General features: G+C 43.6%; 1 protein-coding gene across 1 annotated transcript in view; it reads left to right on the top strand.

Annotated features, from left to right (window-relative positions):
• adam11 (ADAM metallopeptidase domain 11) overlaps positions 1–23,056 on the top strand; it is a 242,953-nt gene that overhangs the window by 30,709 nt on the left and 189,188 nt on the right. Inside the window, exon 3 of the mRNA XM_072248984.1 lies at positions 13,749–13,831. Coding sequence (XP_072105085.1) covers positions 13,749–13,831 — 83 coding nt within the window. The remainder of the gene's footprint in view (positions 1–13,748; positions 13,832–23,056) is intronic.

Genomic DNA, 23,056 nt, shown 5'->3' on the forward strand with positions numbered 1-23,056 from the left:
TGGCAAGGTAAAAGGCCTAGAGTGCAAGGCAAACCAAGGCAAGTGCATGTCTGATAGAGCTATTTAGAAAAGCATATAATTCAGACAACGGTAGTAGAATAATTTCAAGCATGTATAAAGGTTTGTCAAGTCTTAAAATACATTCAACTTCATAGATTAAAACAAAATGGGAGAAGGAAGGAGGAATAATTATATCTGAGGAAGAATGGACAATAATATGGAGTTATGAATGGAAGTGTACCAGTTCACAGAAATGGAGGGAGTTTTGGATGGAAAAACTTGATAAGATATTTTATTACACCCTCTCAGAAATCCCATTATGATAGTAACCTCCCTGTCTGCTTGAGAAATGGTGGAAATCAAAATGCAAACCATTATCATATTTTCTGGGAATGCCCTGTTATCAAAGACTATTGGAGTGGGATACATAATGCCCTACAAGACATCTTTAAATGTGAAATACCCTTAGAAAGTAAGACCATATATTTTGGGTATATAGCTCAAGAATGGTTGAAAAGAGATAAATATTTAATGAATATACTGCTGGTGGCTGGTAAAAAGACCCTTACCAGGAAATGGTTATCACAGGAGAGCCCAACTTTAAACGCATGGATGGAAATTACAATGGATATTTACAAAATGGAGAAGATAACAGCATCTGTTAATCATAAGTTGGAACAATTTGATTGATACTGGGAAAAATGGTTTAACTGCATAACACCTCATAGGCCTGATTTTATTCTCACAAATCAATGAATATCTTGTAAAAAAAGATCACTCCCTACTTGTACATGGTTTTCTCCTTTTGCTTGTTCTTTCTTTCCTCTTTTCTATAAGTGTACACCTTAGATAAATATTACGTGGAAATTTGTGGCAAATATGACTATATGATATATATGTATAGTATCTGAAATACATCTTATGGAAGTGTTTGTTAGATGATGAACATGAATCAGAAATAAATTACAACTGCAAGAAGTGCATCCAGCAGCAGCTTCTAACAAACCACGTTAAGGAGCTGGAGCTGCAAATGGATGAACTCTGGATCATTCGGGAGGCTGAGGGGGTGATAGATAGGACATATAGAGAGGTAGTTACACCCGAGGTGCGGGACACAGGAAACTGGATGACAGTCAGGAAGGGGAAAGAGGTTAAGGAGTCAGTGTAGAGTACTCCTGTGGCCATCCCCCTCATCAATAGATATATCACTTTGGATACTGTTGGGAGGAGATTCACAGTGGTCAGGTGTCTGGCACTGAGTCTGCCTCTGTGACTCAGAAGGGAAGGGGGAAGAAGAGGCATGCTATTTGATAAGGAATTCATCAGTTAGGGGAATGGTTAGGGTTCTGTGGACAAGAACGAGATTCCTGGATGGTCTGTTACCTCCCAGGTGCCAGGGTCTGGGATATTTCAGATTGAGTCCTCAACCTTCTTGAATGGTGGGGTGAAGTCATGGTCCATGTAAGTACCAATGACAGGGGTAGGACAAGTGATGAAACTCTACATAGCGAGTTCAGGGAGTTTAGAGAGAAGGGGTCTTCAATCAGGTCCACTGCCCGAGGATAAAATGCAGGAGCGATTCATGGCAGCGTAACAGAGCTTTGACCAGCAGCCAACTGGCGTTTGAGATTAATTAGCAAGATCAAATGAAAGGAAAGCAGGGGCAAGCACAGTGGATCTGAGTGGACGTAGACAGAGTGGTGATATTAAGCTCTTCGAGGCTTCCATGGAGAGGCTTCACTAAGAGAAAGCAAAGGAAAGAAAAGCTCAGGTTTTTTCATTCTCTTTTTCATATCTGCTCATCTAGGTAGAGATGACAGGCCAGGTAGTGCAATGCTGCTCTTGTGGGATGTGTGAAGGCAGGGAGACCTACATTATCTACAACTGCGAGAAGTGCATCCAGCCTCAGCTTCTAGCAAACCACGTTAAGGATTTGGAGCTGGAACTGGATGAACTCCAGATAATTCAGGAAGTTGTTGGGGTGATAGGTGGGACAAATAGAGAGGTAGTTACACCCAAGGTGCAGGACACAGGAAACTGGGAGACAGGGAGGGAAAAGGGTTAAGGAGTCAGTGTAGAGTACTCCTGTGGCCATCCCCCTCATCAATAGATATATCACTTCGGATACTGTTGGAGGAAATGACCTAACAGAGGCGATTCACAGTGGCTGGGACTGTCATTGAGTCTGCCTCTGTGACTTAGAAGGGAGGAGGGCAGAAGAGACACACTGACCAACCAGAAAAAGCTTCTTTTGATCCCTCTTGCTGCCTCCTACCTGTCAGCCATTCCGCTATGCATGCCGGTATCTTTCCTGTAACGCCATAGGATTTTATCTTGTTAATAGACAATAGACAATAGGTGCAGAAGTAGACCATTCGGCCCTTCGAGCCTGCACCACCATCCTGAGATCATGGCTGATCATCTACTATCAATACCCCGTTCCTGACTTGTCCCATAACCCTTGATTCCCCTATCCATAAGATACTTATCTAGCTCCTTCTTGAAAGCATCCAGAGAATTGGCCTCCACTGCCTTCTGAGGCAGCGCGTTCCACACCTCCACAACTCTCTGGGAGAACAAGTTCCTCCTCAACTCTGTCCTAAATGACCTACCCCTTATTCTTAAACCATGCCCTCTGGTACTGGACTCTCCCAGCATCTGGAACATATTTCCTGCCTCTATCTTGTCCAATCCCTTAATAATCTTATATGTCTCAATCAGATCCCCCCTCAATCTCCTTAATTCCAGCATGTACAAGCCCAGTCTCTCGAACCTCTCTGCGTAAGACAGTCCGGACATCCCAGGAATTAACCTAGTGAACCTACGCTGCACCTCCTCCACAGCCCGGATGTCCTTCCTTAACCCTGGAGACCAAAACTGCACACAATACTCCAGGTGTGGTCTCACCAACGACCTGTACAAATGCAAAAGGATTTCCTTGCTCTTGTACTTAATTCCCTTTGTAATAAAGGCCAACATCCCATTAGCCTTCTTCACTGCCTGCTGCACTTGCTCATTCACCTTCAGAGACTGATGAACAAGTACTCCTAGATCTCTTTGTATTTCTCCCTTACCTAACTCTACACCGTTCAGATAATAATCTGCCTTCCTGTTCTTGCTCCCAAAGTGAATAACCTCACACTTATTCACATTAAATGCCATCTGCCAAGTTTCTGCCCACTTACCCAGCCAATCCAAGTCACCTTGAATTCTCCTAACATCCTCATCACATGTCACACTGCCACCCAGCTTAGTATCATCAGCAAACTTGCTGATGTTATTCACAATGCCTTTCTCTAAATCATTGACATAAATCGTAACATAAATGTGTGACACCTTATCAAATACCTTCTGAAAATCCAAGTAAATGACATCCACTGCCTCTCCTTTGTCCACCCTGCTTGTTACTTCCTCAAAGAACTCCAACAGATTTGTCAGGCAAGATTTCCCCATCACAGAAACCATCCTGACTTTGACTTATTTTATCATTAGTCTCCAAGTACTCTGAAACTTCATCCTGAATAATAGCCTTCAACACTTTCCCAACCACTGAGGTTAGGCTTAACTGGCCTATGATTTCCTTTCATCCCTTCTTAAGAGTGGCGTGACACGTGTAATCTTCCAGTCCTCTGGGACCATGCCAGAAACAAATGATTCATGAAAGATCGTGGCCAATGCATCCGTTATCTCTTCAGCAACCTCTCTCGGGACTCTGGGACATAGTCCATCTGGTCCAGGTGACTTATCCACCTTTGAGTTTGCCTAGCACATTTTCCTTTGTAATAGCAATGGCACTCCTTGACACTCACAGACCTCTAGCACACTGCTAGTGTTCCACAGTGAAGATTGATGCAAAGCACTCATTAAGTACATCTGCCATTTCTTTGTCCCCCATTACTACCTCACCAACATCATTTTCTTGTGGTCCAATATCAACTCTCACCTCCCTTTTACAGCCTTTACTAGGCCATCCCAAATGCCATTGGCATGGCAAAGCAGTTTTGTGCTGTTGAAGTCAATCCTATACGATTGTGAATGCAGTCAAAGATGACCTGGAACTCGGGTAGGCTGGTGTTTACAGGATTCCCTGTAAATACGGAGCAGCGTATATTGGCCAGATGGAACGCATGGTGGAAACCTTCATCAAGGAGCACAGGAGGTGTATCTGTTTGGGTTACCCGCAGAAATCAGCGGTAGCAGAACATTGCATTCACAATGACTTTGATGGCACAAACCTGTGCCACGCCAATAGCTTTTGGGACTGCCTGATGAAGGAAGCCATTGAAATAAAACTAGAGGAAAAGAATTTAAACAAAGACAAAGGTCTCGCTCTAAGTAAGAACTGGAAATCAATTGTAAACAAGGATGAGTGTGGAAACCTGATTGGATGAGGACAAACCAATCAGGAGGGATGGATGACGGGGGTGTAAACACCATCGGATTAGACATGTCCAGGCATCATCTCTGAAGAAGATGGCAGAGTTTGTCAGTTATAATCGATATTTGTACCCGGTTGGAAGCCTACGAGTTTATTCGTATTACACATGTTGACTGGGACTCCCATACTGTAAAAGGACTAGATGGGGTAGAGTTTGTCAAATGTGTTCAGGAAAGTTTCTTTCATCAGTACATAGCAGACCCAATAACAGAGTGAGATAGGAGATCTGCTATTAGGAAATGAGACAGGGCAGGTGACAAAAGTTTGTGTAGGGCAACACTTTGCATCTAGTGATCACAATGCCATTAGTTTCAAAGGAAATATACCAAAAGATAGGTCTGGTCCACTGGTTGAGATTCTAAATTGGAGAAAGGCCAATTTGAATGGTATCAGAAAGAATCTGGCAAGTGTGGATTGGGACAGGCTAATTTCTAGCAAAGGTATACTTGGTAAGTGGGAGGCCTTCAAAGGTTAAATTCTGACCGTACAAAGCTTGTATATGCCTGTCAGAATAAAAGGCAAAGATAACAGGTTTTGGGAACCTTGGTGTTCAAGAGATATTGAAATCCTGATTAAGAAAATAAAGGGGGTGTATTGCAGGTATCGGCAGGAAGGAAAAGAGGAGGTGTTTGTGGAGCACAGGGAAAGCAAGAGAACACTTAGCAAAGAAAGCAGGAGGGCTAAATGAAGACATGAGCAGACAAGGTGAAGGAGAATCATAAGGGATTCTACAGGTATGTTACGAGCAAAAGAATTGCAAGGGGTAAAATTGGTCCTCTGGAAGACCAGAATGGTAATCCATGCATGGAGCCAGAGGAGATGGGGAACATCTGAAATGGATTTTTTATATCTGTATTTACTCAGGAGATGGATACAGAGTCCAGAGAAGTGAGGCAAAGTGGCATCAACTTCATGGACCGTGTACAGAATAATGAGGAGATGTTTGCTGTGTTGAGGCAAACTATGGTGGATAAATCCTCAGTCCTTGCCAAAGTGTTCCCTCTGACCTTGTGGTAGGCAAGTGTAGAAATTGGTGGGGCCCTAGTATAGATATTTAAATCTTCCTTAGTAACAGGTGAAGTGTCAGACGATTGGAGGATAGCCAATGTTGTTCTATTGTTTAAGAAAGGCTCTAAAAATAAAAACAAGGAAATTATAGACTGGTGAACCTGAAATCAGTAGTGGGAAAGTTACTGGAAGGTACAATAAGGGACCGGTTATATAAGTATTTGGATAGACGTGGATGATTAAGGATAGTCAGCAAGGCTTTGTGCGTGACAGGACATGTCTAACCAATCTTGTAGAGTTTTTCAAGGAATTTGCCAGGAAACTTGATGAAGGTAAGGCAGTGGATGTTGTCTACATGGACCTTAGCAAGGTTTTTGACAAGGTCCCACGTGGGAGTTTGGTCAAGAAGGTTCAGTCGCTCGGCATTCAGGATGAGTTTGTAAATTGGCTTAGATCATCCCCCCCCATTCTTCTGAATTCTAGTGAATTCAGTCCCTGAGCCATCAAATGCTCTTCATATGAAAATGTGGCAGATGGAATACAGTGCTGGGAAATGTATGATAACGCATTTTGGTAAAATTAACAGTAGAGCAGACTATTATCGAAATGGGGAGAAGGTTCAAACATCAGAGGTGCAGAAGGACTTTGGAGTCCTCGTGCAAGACTCCCAGAAGGATAATTTTACAGGCTGAGTCTGTGGTGAAGAAGGCAAATGCAATGTTGGCATTTATTTCAAGGGGAATAGAATGTAAAAGCAAGGAGATAATGCTGAGGCTTTATAAGACACTAGTTAGGCCACATTTGGAGTATTATCAACATTTTTGGGCCCCATACCTCAGAAAAAATGTGCTGTCATTGTAGAGAGTCCAGAGGTGGTTCACAAGAATGATTCTAGGAATGAAGGGGTTAACATACAAGACCAAAAGGCTACACGACATAGGAGCAGAAATGACGCCGTTTGGCCCATCGAGTGTGCTCCGCCATTCAATAATGGCTGATCCTTTTGTTTTCCCCCTCCTCAGCCCCATTCCTCGGCCTTCTCCCCATAACCTTTGATGCCATGTCCAATCAAGAACCTGTCAATCTCTGCCTCAAATACACTTAACAACCTGACCTTCACAGCTACATGTGGCAACAAATTCCACAAATTCGTCACCCTCTGTCGAAAGAAATTTCTCCGCATCTCTGTTTTAAATGAACATACCGCTATCTTGAGTTTGTACACTCTTCCCCTAGAGTCTCCCACCATGGGAAACATCCTTTCCACATCTGCTCTGTCTAGGTCTTTCAACACTCAAAAGGTTTCAATGAGATCCTCCCTCATCCTTTCTAAATTCCAGCGAGTACAGACCCAGAGCCATCAAACATTCCTCGTGTGATAACTCTTTCATTCCTGGAATCATCCTTGTGAACCTCCTCTGGACCCTCTCCAGTGCCAGCACATCTTTTATAAGATGAGGGGCCCAAAACTGTTCACAATACTCAAAGTGAGGCCTCACCAGTGCCTTCTAATGCCTCAGCATCACATCCCTGCTCTTTTATTCTAGACCTCTTGAAATGAATGCTAACATTGCATTTGCCTTCCACATCACTGACTCAACCTGCTAGTTAACCTTTAGGGTGTTCTGCACAAGGACTCCCAAGTCCCTTTGCAGCTCAGATTTTTGGATTTTCTCCCCGTTTAGAAAATAAAATAGTCCGCACATTTATTTCGACTACCAAAGTGCATGATCGTGCATTTTCCAACATTATATTTCATTTGCGACTTTCTTGCCCATCTTCCTAATCTGTCTAAGTCCTTTTGCATCCTACCTGTTTCCTCAACACTACCTGTCCCTCCACCAACCTTCATATCATCTGCAAACTTGGCAACGAAGCCATCTATTTCATCATCTAAATCATTTATATACGACACAAAAAAAAACCGGTCCCAACACCGATCCCTGCGGAACACCACCAGTCACCGGCAGGCAACCAGGGAAAGGATCCTTTTATTCCCACTCACTGGCTCCTGCCAATCAGCCAATGCTCTAACCATGTTAGTAACTTTCCTGTAATACTATGGGCTCTTAACTTGGTAAGCAGCCTCATGTGTGGCACCTTGTCAAAGGCCTTCTGAAGGTCCAAATATACAACATCCACTACATCCTCCTTATCTATCCTGCTTGTACTCTACTGAAAAAAATCCAACAAGTTTGTCAGGTAAGTTTGTCCAAGATAGGACAAAGTCAGAAACCATGCTGACTTTGTCCTATCTTGTCCAGTGTCACCAAGTATTCCATCATCTTAACCTGAACAATTGACTCCAACATCTTCCCAACCACTGAGGTCAGGCTAACTGGTCTATAAGTTCCTTTCTGTTGCCTTCCGCCTTTCTTAAAGAGTGGAGTAATATTTGCAATTTTCCAGGCCAGAGTCCAATGATTTTTGCAAGATCATTACTAATGCCACCACAATCTCTCACGCTACCTGTTGTAGAACCCTAGGGTGCAGTTCATCTTGTCCAGGTGACTTATGTATCTTTAGGTCTTTCAGCTTTTTGAGCACCTTCTCTCTTGTAATAGTAACTGCACCCGCTTCTCTTCCTTCACACACTACAACATCAGGCATACTGCTGGTGTCTTCCACAGAGAAGACTGATGCAAAATACCCATTTAGTTCATCTGCCATCTCCTTGTCCCCCATTATTACTTCTCCTGCCTCATTTTCTAGCAGTCCTTTATCCACTCTCATCTTTTATTTTTTACATACTTGAAAGAACTTTTACTATCCACTGTGATATTACTTGCTCGCTTACTTTCATATTTCATCTTTTCTCTTCTAATGATTTTATTAGTTGCTCTCTGAAAGTTTTCTAAAAACTTCCCAATCTTCCCATTAATTTTTGCTTTGTTGTATGCCCTTTCTTTTGTTTTTACATTAGCTTTGACTTCCCTTGTCAGCCATGGTTGTACTATTTTGCCGTTTGAGTATTTCTTCATTTTTGGAATACACATGTCCTGCACCTTCCTCATTTTCCCCAGAAACGCACGCCATTGCTGCTCTGCTGACATCCCTGCCAGCAGCTCCTTCCAATTTACTTTGGCCAACTCCTCTCTTATACCACTGTAAATTCCTTTATTACACTGAAATACTGCTACATCAGACTTTACTTTCTCCCTCTTAAATTTCAAGCTGAACTCAATCAAATTGTGATCGATGGTTCCTAAGGGTTCTTTTACCTTAAGCTCCCTAATTGCCTCAGATTCATTACATAAACCCAATCCAGTTTAGCTGATCCCCCAGTAGGCTCAATGAGAAACTGCTCTGAAAAGCCATCTCTTTGGCATTCAACAAACTCACTCTCTTGAGAAGCATTACCAACCTGATTTTCCCAATTGACCTGCATGTTAAAATCTCTCATGACTATCATAACATTGCCCTTTTGACACAACTTTCTATTTCCTGTTGTAATCTGTGGTCCACCTCCCAGCCATTGTTTGGAGGCCTGTATATGACTGCCATCAACGTCCCTTTACCCTTGCAGTTTCTTAACTCAACTGACAAGGATTCAACATCTTCTGATCATATGCCAAATCTTTCTAGTGATTTGATGCCATTCTTTACCAGCAGAGCCACACCACCCCCTCTGCCTACCTTCCTATCCCTCTGATACAATGTGTAACCTTGGACATTCAGCTCCCTTCAGCCACGATTCAGTGATGGCTACAACATCATACCTGACAATCTGTACTAGTGCAACAAGATCATCCATGTCATTTCTTATACTTCGTACATTGAGGTACAACACTTTGAGTACTGTATTTGCTAACCTTTTTGATTCTGCATCCCTAATGCACTGATACTCACCATGTTGGGTACAGCTATGTCCCATTACCTGCCTGCCCTTCCTGACAACCTGACTGCACGCTATCTTTACTTTTTTACCATCCGTCCTATCCTGAGTCCCATCACTCAGGTTCCCATTTCCCTGCCAAATTAGTTTAAACCCTCACCAACAGCTCCAACAACTCCAACAAACCTGCCCGCAAGGATATTTGTCCTCTCGGCTTCAGGTGCAACCTGTCACTTTTCAACAGGTCATACCTCCCCCGGAAGAGATCCCAATGATCCAGGAACCTGAAGCCCTGACCCTTGCACCAGCTTCTCAACCTCGCATTTATCTGCTGAATCATCCTGATTCTACCCTCACTGGCATGTGGCACTGGCAGCAATCCAGAAATTACTACCCTGGAGGTCCTGCTTCTCAGCTTTCTACCTTATTCTCTCAATTCTCTTTTCAGGCCCTCTTTGCTTTTCCTTCCCATGTCGCTGCTACCAATATGTACCAAGACATCTGACTGTTTGCCTACGCTCTCCAAAATGTTGTGGACATGACCTGAGACTTCCCCAACTCTGGCAACCTGGGAGGCAACATACACTATCCGGGTGTCCTGTTCACGTCCACTGAATCTCCTGTCTGTTCCCCTCACTATCGAGTCCCTTATCACTATTGCTCCCTTCTTCTCTCTCTTTCCCTTCGACATCACAGCCCCATGCTCAGTGCCTGTAACCCAGTCGCCATGGCATTCTCCCTGGAGGTCATCCCCCACAGCAGTATCCAAAATAATATATTTATTATTGACGGGAATGGCCACAGGGGTGTTCGGCGCTAACCGCCTATTTCCATTTCTCCTGACAGTCACCCAGCTACTCACTTCCTGCAACTTCGGGATGACTCCTTTCCTGTAACTCTGATCGATGATCTCCTCACTCTCCTCCACAAGCTGAAGGTCATCCAGCTGCTGCTCCAGATCCCTAACAGTCTTCACGGAGCTGCAGCTGGATGCACTTCATGCAGATGTAGTTTCTCTGGAGACTCTGGGTCTCCCATGACTCCAACTTCCAGCATGAAGAACACACAACAGCCATTTACTACACTAGGTACAGTAAGAAAACCTTAACAGAAACTTAGCCAGAGCCAACACCTTCTCCAAGCTGAAGCCTCCTTTGAGCTAAAGCCTGACGCTTCTACTCTTGCTACTGGCCTACTCCCGATATTTGCTGCCCTGCTTGTCCCTCCTGTACTTTTATTTAGTTTGCAGTGCTCTGCTCCCGCCGCTGATCGGACCTCTGCAATAAGGAGCGTTCGGCAGCTTTGGGCCTATAACTCACCGGAATTTGTAAGAAATTGTGAGGATCTCTTTGAAACCTACTGAATGTTGAAAGGTCTAGATAAGGTATGTGGAGAGGATGTTTCCTATGGTGGGGGTATCCAGAACTAGAGGGCACACCCTCAAAATTAAGGGGTGACCTTTTAGAACAGAGATAAGGAGGATTTTTTTTGGCAGAGATTATTGAATCTGTGGGATGCTCTGCTACATGGAGGACAAGTCAGAGGGTATATTTCATGTGGAAGTTGATTGTTTCCTGATCAGTCAGGGCATCAAAGGATGTGGTGAGAAGGCAGGTGTATGGAGTTGAGTGTGATCCAGGATCAGCCATGATGGAATGGTGGAGCAGACTCGATGGGCTGAATGGCTTAATTCTGCTCCTGTGTCTTATGGTCTTGTGGAAATATACACAGCTCAAGACACTATTCACACCATCCTCAACTTTTTGATTCCTTACTTTGTCCGAGGTCTTAACAACATCTCTCTCTACAACCTCTCCATTATCTGTTTAGCAGTCTGGTTCACATCACCCTGTGACTGTTACTTAAACCCCCTCACCTCCCCCCCAAACCACCCCTGTGCAGCATTAACAAATCTTCCTGCTAGGATACGAGCCTCTTTCCAGTTCAGGTGCAAACCATCCATTCTGTATAGGTCCCACCTTTCCTGGAAGAGTGCCCAATGATCCAAAAATCTTATCCCTCCCTCCTCCCCCCTCTTCTTAGCCATGTGTTAAATTGTATGATTTTCCTCATCCTGGTCTCATTAGCACATAGCATGGGTAGCAATCCTGAGATCACAACCCTGGCGATCCTGCTCTTTAACTCAGCACCTAACACCCTGAAACCCCTATGCAGAACCTTGTCACTCATCCTACCCTTGTCATTGGTACCTACATGGACCACGACCTCTGGCTGTTCACGCTCTCACTAAAGAATGCTGAGGACTTGATCTGAGATGTCACGGACCCTGGCACCCAGGAGGCAATATATCATCTGGGAATCTCATTCTTGCCCACGGAACCTCCTGTCTGGACCCCTAATTTATGAATTCCTTACCAAAGCATGCCTCTTCTCCCCACTTCCTACATGAGTCACAGAGGCAGACTCAGTGCCTATGACCCGACCACTGTGACTTTCCTCTTGTAGGCCATCCCCCCGACAGTATCCAAATTGATATACCTGTTGTTGAGGGGAATAACTACAGGAATACTCTGCACTGGTTCCTTAATCCCTTTTCCCTTCCTGACTGTCACTCTGTTTCCTGTATCCAGCACCTTGGGTGTAACTACCTCTCTATCTGTCCCATCTATCATCCCCTCAGCCTCCTGAATTATCTGGAGTTCATCCAGTTCCAGCTCCAAATCCTTAACACATTGCTGCAGCTGGATGCACTTCTTGCAGGTGTAGTCGTCAGGGACACTGGAGGTCTCTCTGTCTTCCCACATCTCAGAAGACGAGCAGTCCACTATCCTGCCTGGCATCTCTACTGTTCCTAACTGAGCAAATATAAAGAAGAAAAAACACTAAACTGTGGGAGAGAAAAAACTCTACCCTACTGCTTTTTTTGGCCTTCTCTCACTCAAGCCTCGAAGAGCTAAAGCCTCAAGATAGAGGTGTACAAGATGATGAGAGGCATGGATCATGTGGATAGTCAGAGGCTTTTTCCCAGGGCTGAGATGGCTAGCACGAGAGGACACAGTTTTAAGGTGCTTGGAAGTAGGTACACAGGAGATGTCAGAGGTAAGCTTTTTTTACACAGAGAGTGGTGAGTGTGTGGAATGAGCTGCCGGCGACGGTGGTGGAGGCAGATACAATGAGGTCTTTTAAGAGACTCTTGGATAGATACATGGAGCTTAATAAAGTAGAGGGCTATGGGTAACCCTAGGTAATTTCTGAGGTAAGGACATGTTTTGCACAGCTTTGTGGGCCAAAGGGCCTGTATTGTGCAGTAGATTTTCTATGTTTCAAAGACCCTACTCTGACCACTCTAATGAGGGCCGCTCGTACAGTAGCCACTCTTCTTGCCCCTGCCTTACCTCATCAATCTATCCCAAATGCTGATTGGCCACTACTATGAGCACCAAACTGCCACAAGTCACTGCCTTTTCTTCAGAATCAGCATTGAGCTGCATCTTCTCAGATGGAAGGAGTTCATATTATAGTTGTATCATCAGAAAGGACTAAATATCTGTCATTGCATGTTATCAACATAATGAACAACCCATTTCATTAGAGAGATAGGAACAAGATGTTGCAGCAACACCCCTGCTCCAAGCATGTTAGATGATATCATTATCTAAGTGAGGCCCTGAAAAGATGTTTGAGACACCTATGACTGTTGGGCTAGCCACTACCTAAAGCATTCAAATAACGTCATCAACCTAGTCCTAAGACATCAGTCTTAAAGAGTCTTCAGAGGTTAATGTTGACGGTCTCACAGACTTCCCACAAAGCGAATTCTTCTCAGACAATGCTTGCAGGAGCTATGAAGCTTAATCACAGTGAATAGTTGTTTGCATCAATTTGATGAAATCTGTTTAAAGCAAGTGTAAAGTTCCTTTGGAGTCAGTGAAAAGTAATGGGTGCAATGTGTAAAATTGGCTATGTCATGGGTCAGTTTCATTCCCTGTGTCCCCACCTATCAACCTCCAACTCCCACCAGATAGAGAATTTATATATCCTTTGTCTCTGCTAATTATTCAATCAGTGACTTAATGTGGAGATTAGGGAGAGTGTTTCAACTAAATATTACTAATCAGGCAACTTACAAACAGTCATAGTATAGGTCTTTCTGTTGTGGAGAAAACTGAGAGTGATATTGAATTGTGCTGGTGCTTCATTATTTTGTAAACATTTCTACCTTTTAATCTATCCATCACTCCAATTTCTTTTTAGATTAACTTTCTAAACATTTCTGATCTGTGACCATTTGTGGTATATGTTGTTCTGGAATCTGCATCAACACAGCAGCAATGAAATTGGTCTTCACCGGGAAATCTTCTGCTTTGATACCAGTGGCTTAAAAAAGTGGCCTGCTGTTACATGTGGAGCTTTAGATAGCCAACTATGAACCTTGCACGCTAGTTTAATGCACAGTGAAGAAGCAGTACATGGCGTAACACTAATCTCACTGTTGTTCACTTTTAGGATGGTGAACATTGTTACTACCATGGGAAAATCAGAGGTCTTTCAAACTCATTTGTGGCCATGTCAACATGCCATGGACTGAAGTAAGTAAAAAGACCTTCAAAATCTCTCAGTCAACATGGTCAGCTGCTCAGATATTTCTGGGGTGGAAAATACAGGAGGGTGAATGTGAGGAGCAGATGAACAGGGGTCTTATACTTACACTTTATACTTTGTCACCAAACAATTGGTACTAGAACATACAATCATCACAGTGATATTTGATTCTGTGCTTCACACTCCCTGGATTACAAATATTAAAAATAGTTAAAATTAGTAAATATTAAAAGTTTAAATTAGAAATCATAAATAGAAAATAGAAAAATGGGAAATAAGGTAATGCAAAAAAAACCAAGAGGCAGGTCCAGATATTTGGAGGATGCAGCCCAGATCCGGGTCAGGATCCGTTCAGCAGTCTTATCACAGTTGGAAAGAAGCTGTTCCCAAACCTTGTTGGAATTTAAGATTTGTTTTCACTCTTTTGTCTGAAAGTTGCGTAGTGTGACTTAGAAAGTGACACACAGTAGTCATGTTTTGTATACCAATGCACTAATACTGTGTCAATTTCTTGTGCAAGATTTTATAAACTTGGTGATGGCTAGAATTGAGGACCATGTACCAAAATGGGACTAAGGGATGAAGTAAGAGAAGTGAAAGACAATAATTGATTTAGACCTCTGATCCATCTGTGACACAGCCAGGCATTCAAAGTAGGGCTACCAATGGCTGTTGTGCAATGTCACCAGCTGAGGCTCAGTGTCTGTAGCTGACAGAATTAGTTGTAACAGACTGCCCTATCTCTGAGGAGAATAATTATTACTTTCATTGCCTTTGAGGATTGTTCCATGTGGAAGAACTGCAAAAGTTTCAAGTCACAGAATGTTTCAGAAGCAAGTACTGGGAAAGAAAGCAATTGTAAAGATATTGGCTGGTTATGTTAATTTCATAAATAAACCACCTTTGCGGATACCTTAAATTGATAACTATTTCCAGTATCCTAGAGGGTGACATTGAATAGCTAAGGGGACATTGAAATGTGGTGCTAACAATGCCAGCTGAAATTATCCCTGGCTTGGAATAGCAAGTGCCAGGTGCAGCCTAGTCCAATTGAGCCAACAATTGGCACTCACCAAGAAACAGTGGGCTGTGGGATTCTTGAGGGAGAACTTAGTGAAGCAAGCAAAGCTGTTCAAGTTGTCAGATTGTGTAAAGAGAGTGAAAGAAAGTTCACACTGTGGATTGAGTTGGCTATTGCAAATAAACCAGAGTAAAGGGAGAGAGAAATATATCACTCCAGAATGTGTTCAAATGAAACTCTAAAGAATGAATTTTAAGCACATTCCAACCTTCCTGGATATCAAACAGTTGACTGTTTTCTGTTTTTACTTGCAAAGTGAAGCAAGGAGAATCCTTTCGTGTTTTCTTTGTGGGGCAGGAGTTGCAACTTTGCAGATTTGAATGAATTGCTTGTCAGAGATCAGAATATTTGTGGAATCCTGAAGTGCAGCTGCAAGGAACATCTACTGTGAGAGAGTTAACTTTGAAAGGGTGCACAGCAAGATGCAAGATTACAGAGTTGTCTTTTCTGAAATGGAACTAGAAATGTTGGGTGCCCAGTAAAAGTACATGACAAAGAAGAGCTTTGCATAGGAGAGAAACAAACAGGAATAATCTGAGTCAGAGTCATACTGCCCATTGGCCCAACAGGTACATGCTGATCAAAGTCCCCACCTACACTAGTCCTATTTGCTCATGTTCGGCTCATATCCCATTACATCTTTCCCAGCTATGTACCAAAACAATTACCTTTTAAATATTGTTAATGTATCTGCTTCAGCAATTTCCTCTGGCAGTTTATTCCATATATTGACAACCCAATGGATGAAGTAGTTGCCCCTCAGGTTCCAAATAAATCTTTCCCTTTTCAGTTCAAACTTAAGCACCCTCATTATTGATTCCTCCAAGCCTGGGAAAAGACTGAATGTTCAACATATATATGACCCTTATGATTTTATACAAGGCACCTTGTCAAAGGCCTTCTAAAAGTCCAAATATATAACATTCACTGCATCCCCTTTATCTATCCTACTTGTAATCTCCTCAAAGAATTCCAAAGGGTTAGAAGATCTTTATTGTCATTGTTGTGGAGCAATGAAACAGTTTAGCAGCTCAACGTTTTGCAGCATGACAAAGAATATATACATAAAATAAACTCTAAAACCTCAGGAGTGCAATCCAAAATTAATAATATGGATGGGGGGGGGGGTAGGACTATTGCACACCTGCCATTCCTGGAAGTGTGATGCATTCAGCTGCTGCCATCTTAGGAGGGGGACAGGAGAAGGGAAGGGGGTGTTATACATTTCACTGCTTGTGGGTAGAAGCTGTTAAGGAGTCTCTTTGTTTTTGTCCTTAATGCTCTGTATCTCTTCCCAGAAGGTAGAGGGGAAAACAGGTGATGTCCAGGATGAGTGGGATCCTTTGAAATACAAGTAGCCTTCTTTTGAAGTCTGCCAGTATAAGTGTCTCTGAGGGAGGGTAATGTTGTGCCAATAACCCACTCTGCTACCCTCACCAGCCACTGCAAGTCCTTCCTGTTCTGTGCAGCTGGCAAACCACACTGCACAGCAATACGTCAGGAGGCTCTCTATAGTTGTCCAATAGAAGTTGATCAGCAGGTGATGAGGGAGGAGAGCGTGCTTTAGCTTCCTTAGGAAGTAGAGCCTCTGTTGGGCCTTCCCCCACCTGATAAGAGGTATGGGCAGTCCAGGTGAGGTCAGCTGAGATGTGGACCCCAAGGAACTTGTAACTGTCTACTCTCTCCACCTCTTTCCCATATATGTGCAGAGCAGAGTGCTCGACACGCTTTGATTTCCTAAAGTCTACTATCAGCTCCTTGGTTTTTGTGATGCTCAAGTCCAGGTTATTATGACAACACCATTCTGTCAAATGCTGTACCTCCTCCCTATAGGCTGTCTCATCACAGTCTGATATGATACCTATTAGGGTGGTATCATCAGCAAATTTGACAATGGTGTTGGTGGAGTGAATGGTAGAGCAGTCATGGGTAAAAAGAGAAGAGGATGGGGCTGAGAACACACCCCTGTGGTGTACCGATGTTCAGGATGAGAGTAGATGTGTGTTGTCCCATCCTGACACTTTGGGGTCTGTTACTCAGAAAATCCAGTATCTATGAGCAGTAAGCTGCCAAGGCCCAGGTTACTCAATTTCTGCACCAGTTTGTAGGGCATGATTGTATTAAAAGCTGAGCTGTAGTCCACAAACAGCATTCTTACATAGGTGTTACCCTGATCCAGGTTTGTAAGGGCTGTGTGGAGAGCTGTGATGACTGCATCCTCTGTTGATCTGTTTGCACGATACACAAACTGGTATTTATCAAGGTCAGCAGGTATGGCAGACTTAATACAAGACAGTACGAGTCTCTCAAAACATTTCATAAGGCTGTCACCATGGGGGCATTAGGAACAGACCCAAAAGCAAGACAGACACTGAAGTACAAGGAACAGGGCTTAACTAGATTAGGGACATGACAGGATACAGACAAGGACCAGGGACAAGAACACAGACTTGGGCTCAGACCCCAAGCCAGAGACTGAACAAGGACCCAGAACCTGGATCTTGCCTCAGGCTCAGGCCCCAGAACCAGGCATGGACATGACTATGGGACAGGACATGGCTGGGGTCTAGAGGCAGGAGTCAGGCTGGGGCCAGAGGCTGATCACTCAGAGGCAGGCTGGGAACCATACATCAATATAGAACCAGGACTTATCCTTCAAAAAGTCAGGACTCATCTTTAACACAACACTACACAAGACTGGACAGTACATAGATATAGAGCCAGGACTTATACTTAGACAAGCTGGGACTTAACTTCTTCTCCATACCAAGGTGGGACAGGACCATCCATCAGGTAACAGCAGAATGGCCAGACTTACCCAACAGAGGCAAAGACAAGACCCCACACAGGGCAACAGCAGAACAGCCTGACTTACCCCACAGAGGCAAGGGCAAGAAGAGACAAACACCAAAGAACAACAGACAGTTCCATCTCTGCATCAGGGTTGCTTGGAGTTGCAGTTCAGCCAGCAACCTCAGCTGGCTATGAAAACAGCCAGATCCCTACCTAGCTCAGAGTGGCTGGCAGCCACTCAGCTGGCCCAGGAAACAACCAAATCCATACCACAATGACAGATCCAACTACTGACAGCAAGGCTCCATGAAGCAATGGTTCTCCAATGCAGCCTAAAGATGACAAGTGGCCACTCTAGCCTTCCACCAGCAAGTTACTCCCAGGAGATCTTGATAAGACAAACCAGCAGCCCACACTCAACCCCAAGGCTACTTATATTCCAAGCCCCAAGATGGGAATCAGGTGCCTATGATTAATTCAACCAAACAAGGGACAGCTGGAAGACCCGGAGTCCTGAATCCATGGACCGGACTGTGAACCGGAATGCGGACTTCACGGACCAGACCATGACAGAGGCAGGATTTTCCCTGAAGGAAACCATGCTGACTTTGTACTATCTTGTCCTGTGTCACCAAGTACTCTATCACCTCATCCTTAACAATTGACTCTAACATCTTCCCAACCACTGAGGTCAGGCTATCTGGTCCATAATTTTCTTTCTGCTGCCTTCCTCCTTTCTTAAAGAATGGAGTGACTCTGGCACCATGCCAGAGCCCAATGATTTCTGAATGATCATTTCCAATGCCACCACAATCTCTAACACTACCTTACTTCTCATTTCTCTTTTATTTTTTACATACTTGAAAAAACTTTGACTATCCACTTTGATATTAGACCATAAGACCATAAGACAAAGGAGCAGAAGTAGGCCATTCGGCCCATCGAGTCTGCTCCGCCATTTTATCATGAGCTGATCCATTCTCCCATCATGAGCTGATCCATTTTATCCTATTTAGTCCCACTCCCCCGCCTTCTCATCATAACCTTTGATGCCCTGGCTACTCAGATACCTGTCAATCTCTGCCTTAAATACACCCAATGACTTGGCCTCCACTGCTGCCCATGGCAACAAATTCCATAGATTCACCACCCTCTGGCTAAAAAAATTTCTTCGCATCTCTGTTCTGGATGGGTGCCCTTCAATCCTGAAGTCATGCCCTCTCGTACTAGACTCCCCCATCATGGGAAACAACTTTGCCACATCCACTCTGTCCATGCCTTTCAACATTCGAAATGTTTCTATGAGGTTCCCCCTCATTCTTCTAAACTCCAAGGAATACAATCCAAGAGCGGACAAACGTTCCTCATATGTTAACCCTCTCATTCCCGGAATCATTCTAGTGAATCTTCTCTGTACCCTCTCCAACGTCAGCACATCCTTTCTTAAATAAGGAGACCAAAACTGCCCACAGTACTCCAAGTGAGGTCTCACCAGTGCCTTCTAGAGCCTCAACATCACAACCCTGCTCCTATACTCTATTCCTCTAGAAATGAATGCCAACATTGCATTCGCCTTCTTCACTACCGACTCAACCTGGAGGTTAACTTTAAGGGAATCCTGTACGAGGACTCACAAGTCCCGTTGCATCTCAGAACTTTGAATTCTTTCCCCATTTAAATAATAGTCTGCCCGTTTATTTTTTCTGCCAAAGTGCATAACCATACACTTTCCAACATTGTACTTCACTTGCTGCTTCTCTGCCCATTCTTCCAATCTATCCAAGTCTCTCTGCAGACTCTCCGTTTCCTCAGCACTACCGGCCCCTCCAACTATCTTCGTATCGTCAGCAAACTTAGCCACAAAGCCATCTATTCCATAATCCAAATCATTGATGTACAATGTAAAAAGAAGCGGCCCCAACACGGACCCCTGTGGAACACCACTGGTAACCGGCAGCCAACCAGAACAGGATCCCTTTATTCCCACTCTCTGTTTCCTGCCAATCAGCCAACGCTCTATCCACGTATGTAACTTTCCCGTAATTCCATAGGCTCTTATCTTGTTAAGCAGCCTCATGTGTGGCACCTTGTCAAAGGCCTTCTGAAAATCCAAATATACAACATCCACTGCATCTCCCTTGTCTAGCCTACTGGTAATTTCCTCAAAAAATTGTAATAGGTTTGTCAGGCAGGATTTCCTTTAAGGAATCCATGCTGAGTTCTGCCTATCTTGTCATATGCCTCCAGGTACTCCGTAACCTCATCCTTGACAATCGACTCCAACAACTTCCCAACCACCGATGTCAAGCTAACAGGTCTATAATTTCCTTTTTGCTTCCTTGGTCCCTTCTTAAATAGCGGAGTGACATTTGCAATCTTCCAGTCTTCCGGAACCATGCCAGAATCTATCGACTTTTGAAGGATCATCGCTAATGCCTCCGCAATCTCCACAGCTACTTCCTTCAGAACACGAGGGTGCATTCCATCTGCTCCAGGAGATTTATCGACCTTTAAACTATTCAGCTTCCTGAGTACTTTCTCTGTCATAATTGTGACTGCGCACACTTCTCTTCCCTGCCACCCTTGAGTGTCCGGTATCCTGCTGTCTTCCTCAGTGAAGACTGATGCAAAATACTTGTTCAGTTCCTCTGCCATCTCCTCATCTCCCATTACAATTTCTCCAGTATCATTTTCTATTGGTCCTATATCTACTCTCACCTGTCTTTTACTCTTTATATACTTGAAAAAGCTTTTAGTATCCTCTTTGATATTATTTGCTAGTTTCCTTTCATAGTTAATCTTTTCTCTCTTAATGACCTTCTTGGCTTCCTTTTGTAAGGTTTTAAAAACTTCCCAATCCTCTGTCTTCCCACTAATTTTTGCTTCCTTGTATGCCCTCTCCTTAGCTTTAACTTTGGCTTTGACTTCTCTTGTCAACCACGGTTGCATCCTTTTTCCACTCGAAAATTTCTTCTATTTTGGAATATACCTGTCTTGCACATTCCTCATTTCTCGCATAAACTCCAGCCACTGCTGCTCTGCCGTCATTCCCGCCAGTGTCTCTTTCCAGTCAATTTTGGCCAGTTCCTCTCTCATGCTACTGTAATTTCCTTTACTCCACTGAAATACTGACACATCAGATTTCGGCTTCTCTTTTTCTAATTTCACAGTGAACTCAATCATGTTATGATCACTGCCTCCTAAGGGTTCCTTCACCTCAATCTCTCCAATCACCTCCGGTTCATTACACAATACCCAATCCAGTACAGCCGATCCCCTAGTGGGCTCAACAACAAGCTGTTCTAAAAAGCCATCTCGCAGACATTCTACAAATTCTCTCTCTTGAGATCCAGTGCCGACCTGATTTTTCCAATCTACTCGCATGTTAAAATCCCCCACAATTATCATAACACTGCCCTTCTGACAAGCCTTTTCTATATCCAGTTGTAATTTGTAGTCCACATCCCTGCAGCTGTTTGGAGGCCTATAAATAACTGCCATCAGGGTCCTCTTACCCCTGCTATTCCTTAGCTCAACCCATAAAGATTCTGCACCTTCCGATCCTATATCACCTCTTTCTAATGATTTAATATCATTTCTTACCAATAAAGCCACGCCTCCCCCTCTGCCTACCTTCCTATCCTTCTGATACACCGTGTATCCTTGGATGTTCAGCTCCCAGAGACATGCATCCTTTAGCCAGGTCTCAGTGATGGCCACAGTATCATACCTGCCAATCTGTAGCTGTACGACAAGATCATCCACCTTATTTCTTATGCTGCGCGCATTTAAATACAGCACCTTAAGACCAGTATTTGATACTTTTTGCTTTGATTTCACTGCAACTTTATTGCACTTCAACTCATCCCAATGGCTACACATTTGCCCCATCACCTGCCTGTCTTTCCTGACATCTTTACTGCTCACTATCTTAGATTTACTTCTGTTTTCCCCTTCCTCCGCTCTATCATTCCGGTTCCCATCCCCCTGCCAAATATTTTTTGCATTATTTTCCAGTGGTCCGATATCCACTCTCGCCTCTCTTTTACACTTTATGTATCTGAAGAAACATTTGGTATCCTCTTTAGTATTATTGGCTAGGTTACTTTTGTATTCCATCTTCACCTTAATGACTTTTTAGTTGCCTTCTGTTGGTTTTTAAAAGCTTCCAAATCCTCTAACTGCCCACCAGTTTTTCTCTATTATATACCTTCTCTTTGGCTTTTATGTTGGCTTTGACTTCTGCTGTTAGCCACGATTGTGTCATCTTTCCTTTAGAATACTTCTTCCTCTTTGGGATGTATATATCCTGTGCCTTCCATATTGCTTCCAGAAATCCCAGTCATTGCTGCTCTGCTGTCATCCCTGCCAGTGTTCTTTTCCAATCAGTTCTGGCCAATTCCTCCTTCATGCCTCTGTAATTCCCGTTACTCTACTGTAATATTGATACATCTGACTTTAGCTTCTCCTTCTCAAATTTCTGGGTAAATTTGATCTTGTAGTCTTCTCTTTAAACCAGTTTGTTCATCCTTACTGCATTCAGTGAAGTCTGCCTTGAACTACCACTGCCAAAGCTCACCAAAACTGTGATCCTGTTAACTGTCAGCTCATCCTGTGTACAATCTCTCCTGTCACCATGGTCTCCTTTCAGTGGTCCAGTCACAGTCATTTTTCTAAGGTCCATAAGGTTCATCATTAACACTGCAAATCACTTGCAATGGCTCCAATACTTTAGGCACATTTGTCCCTATCAGCAGCTCAATTTCTAATCAACCTCTGCCAAGTATCCCTTTGTCATGGAATGTTCCCTCCATGGACAGGCATATTTTCCTGTGTATAGATATTAGGTAGTCCACGATAGTTTTCAGCCACTTCCAATCTCGAAACAAGGTAGCTACTCATAACCTTCTCTTGACCCATGGTGCAGAAGAGAATGTGTGTTCTTTTTCCTGTAAGGCTGAGCTTATTCATTAGGCCCATTGTGCAAAACACTACAGTACTTTCTTGATATAGTAAAGCATAAGTAACCACTGTCTAATTACTCTCCTTAGTCTTCGCTTGTACTGGAATTATGGGAAGTTTACATTCATGATCACCAGCCCCTGTAAGGCCATTGGATGCAGGGCACTACTCACTACTGTGTCTGAATCTTTCACAGCTTGTTTTGATTCATTAGAGTGAATATGAAGTGCCTGGGATGCTTGCCTGATACACCTTGCATGAAAGATGCTTCCTGCAGTCCTTGCTGATGTGTCCTGTACACAAACAGCCAAAGCAGACACCATTTCCCTCCAGGAAGGCAATCTTTGCACTATGAACCCTTTTCTCCAGCTGAGGG

Source organism: Mobula birostris, chromosome X (genome assembly GCF_030028105.1).
Source record: "Mobula birostris isolate sMobBir1 chromosome X, sMobBir1.hap1, whole genome shotgun sequence".
NCBI lineage: Eukaryota > Metazoa > Chordata > Chondrichthyes > Myliobatiformes > Myliobatidae > Mobula > Mobula birostris.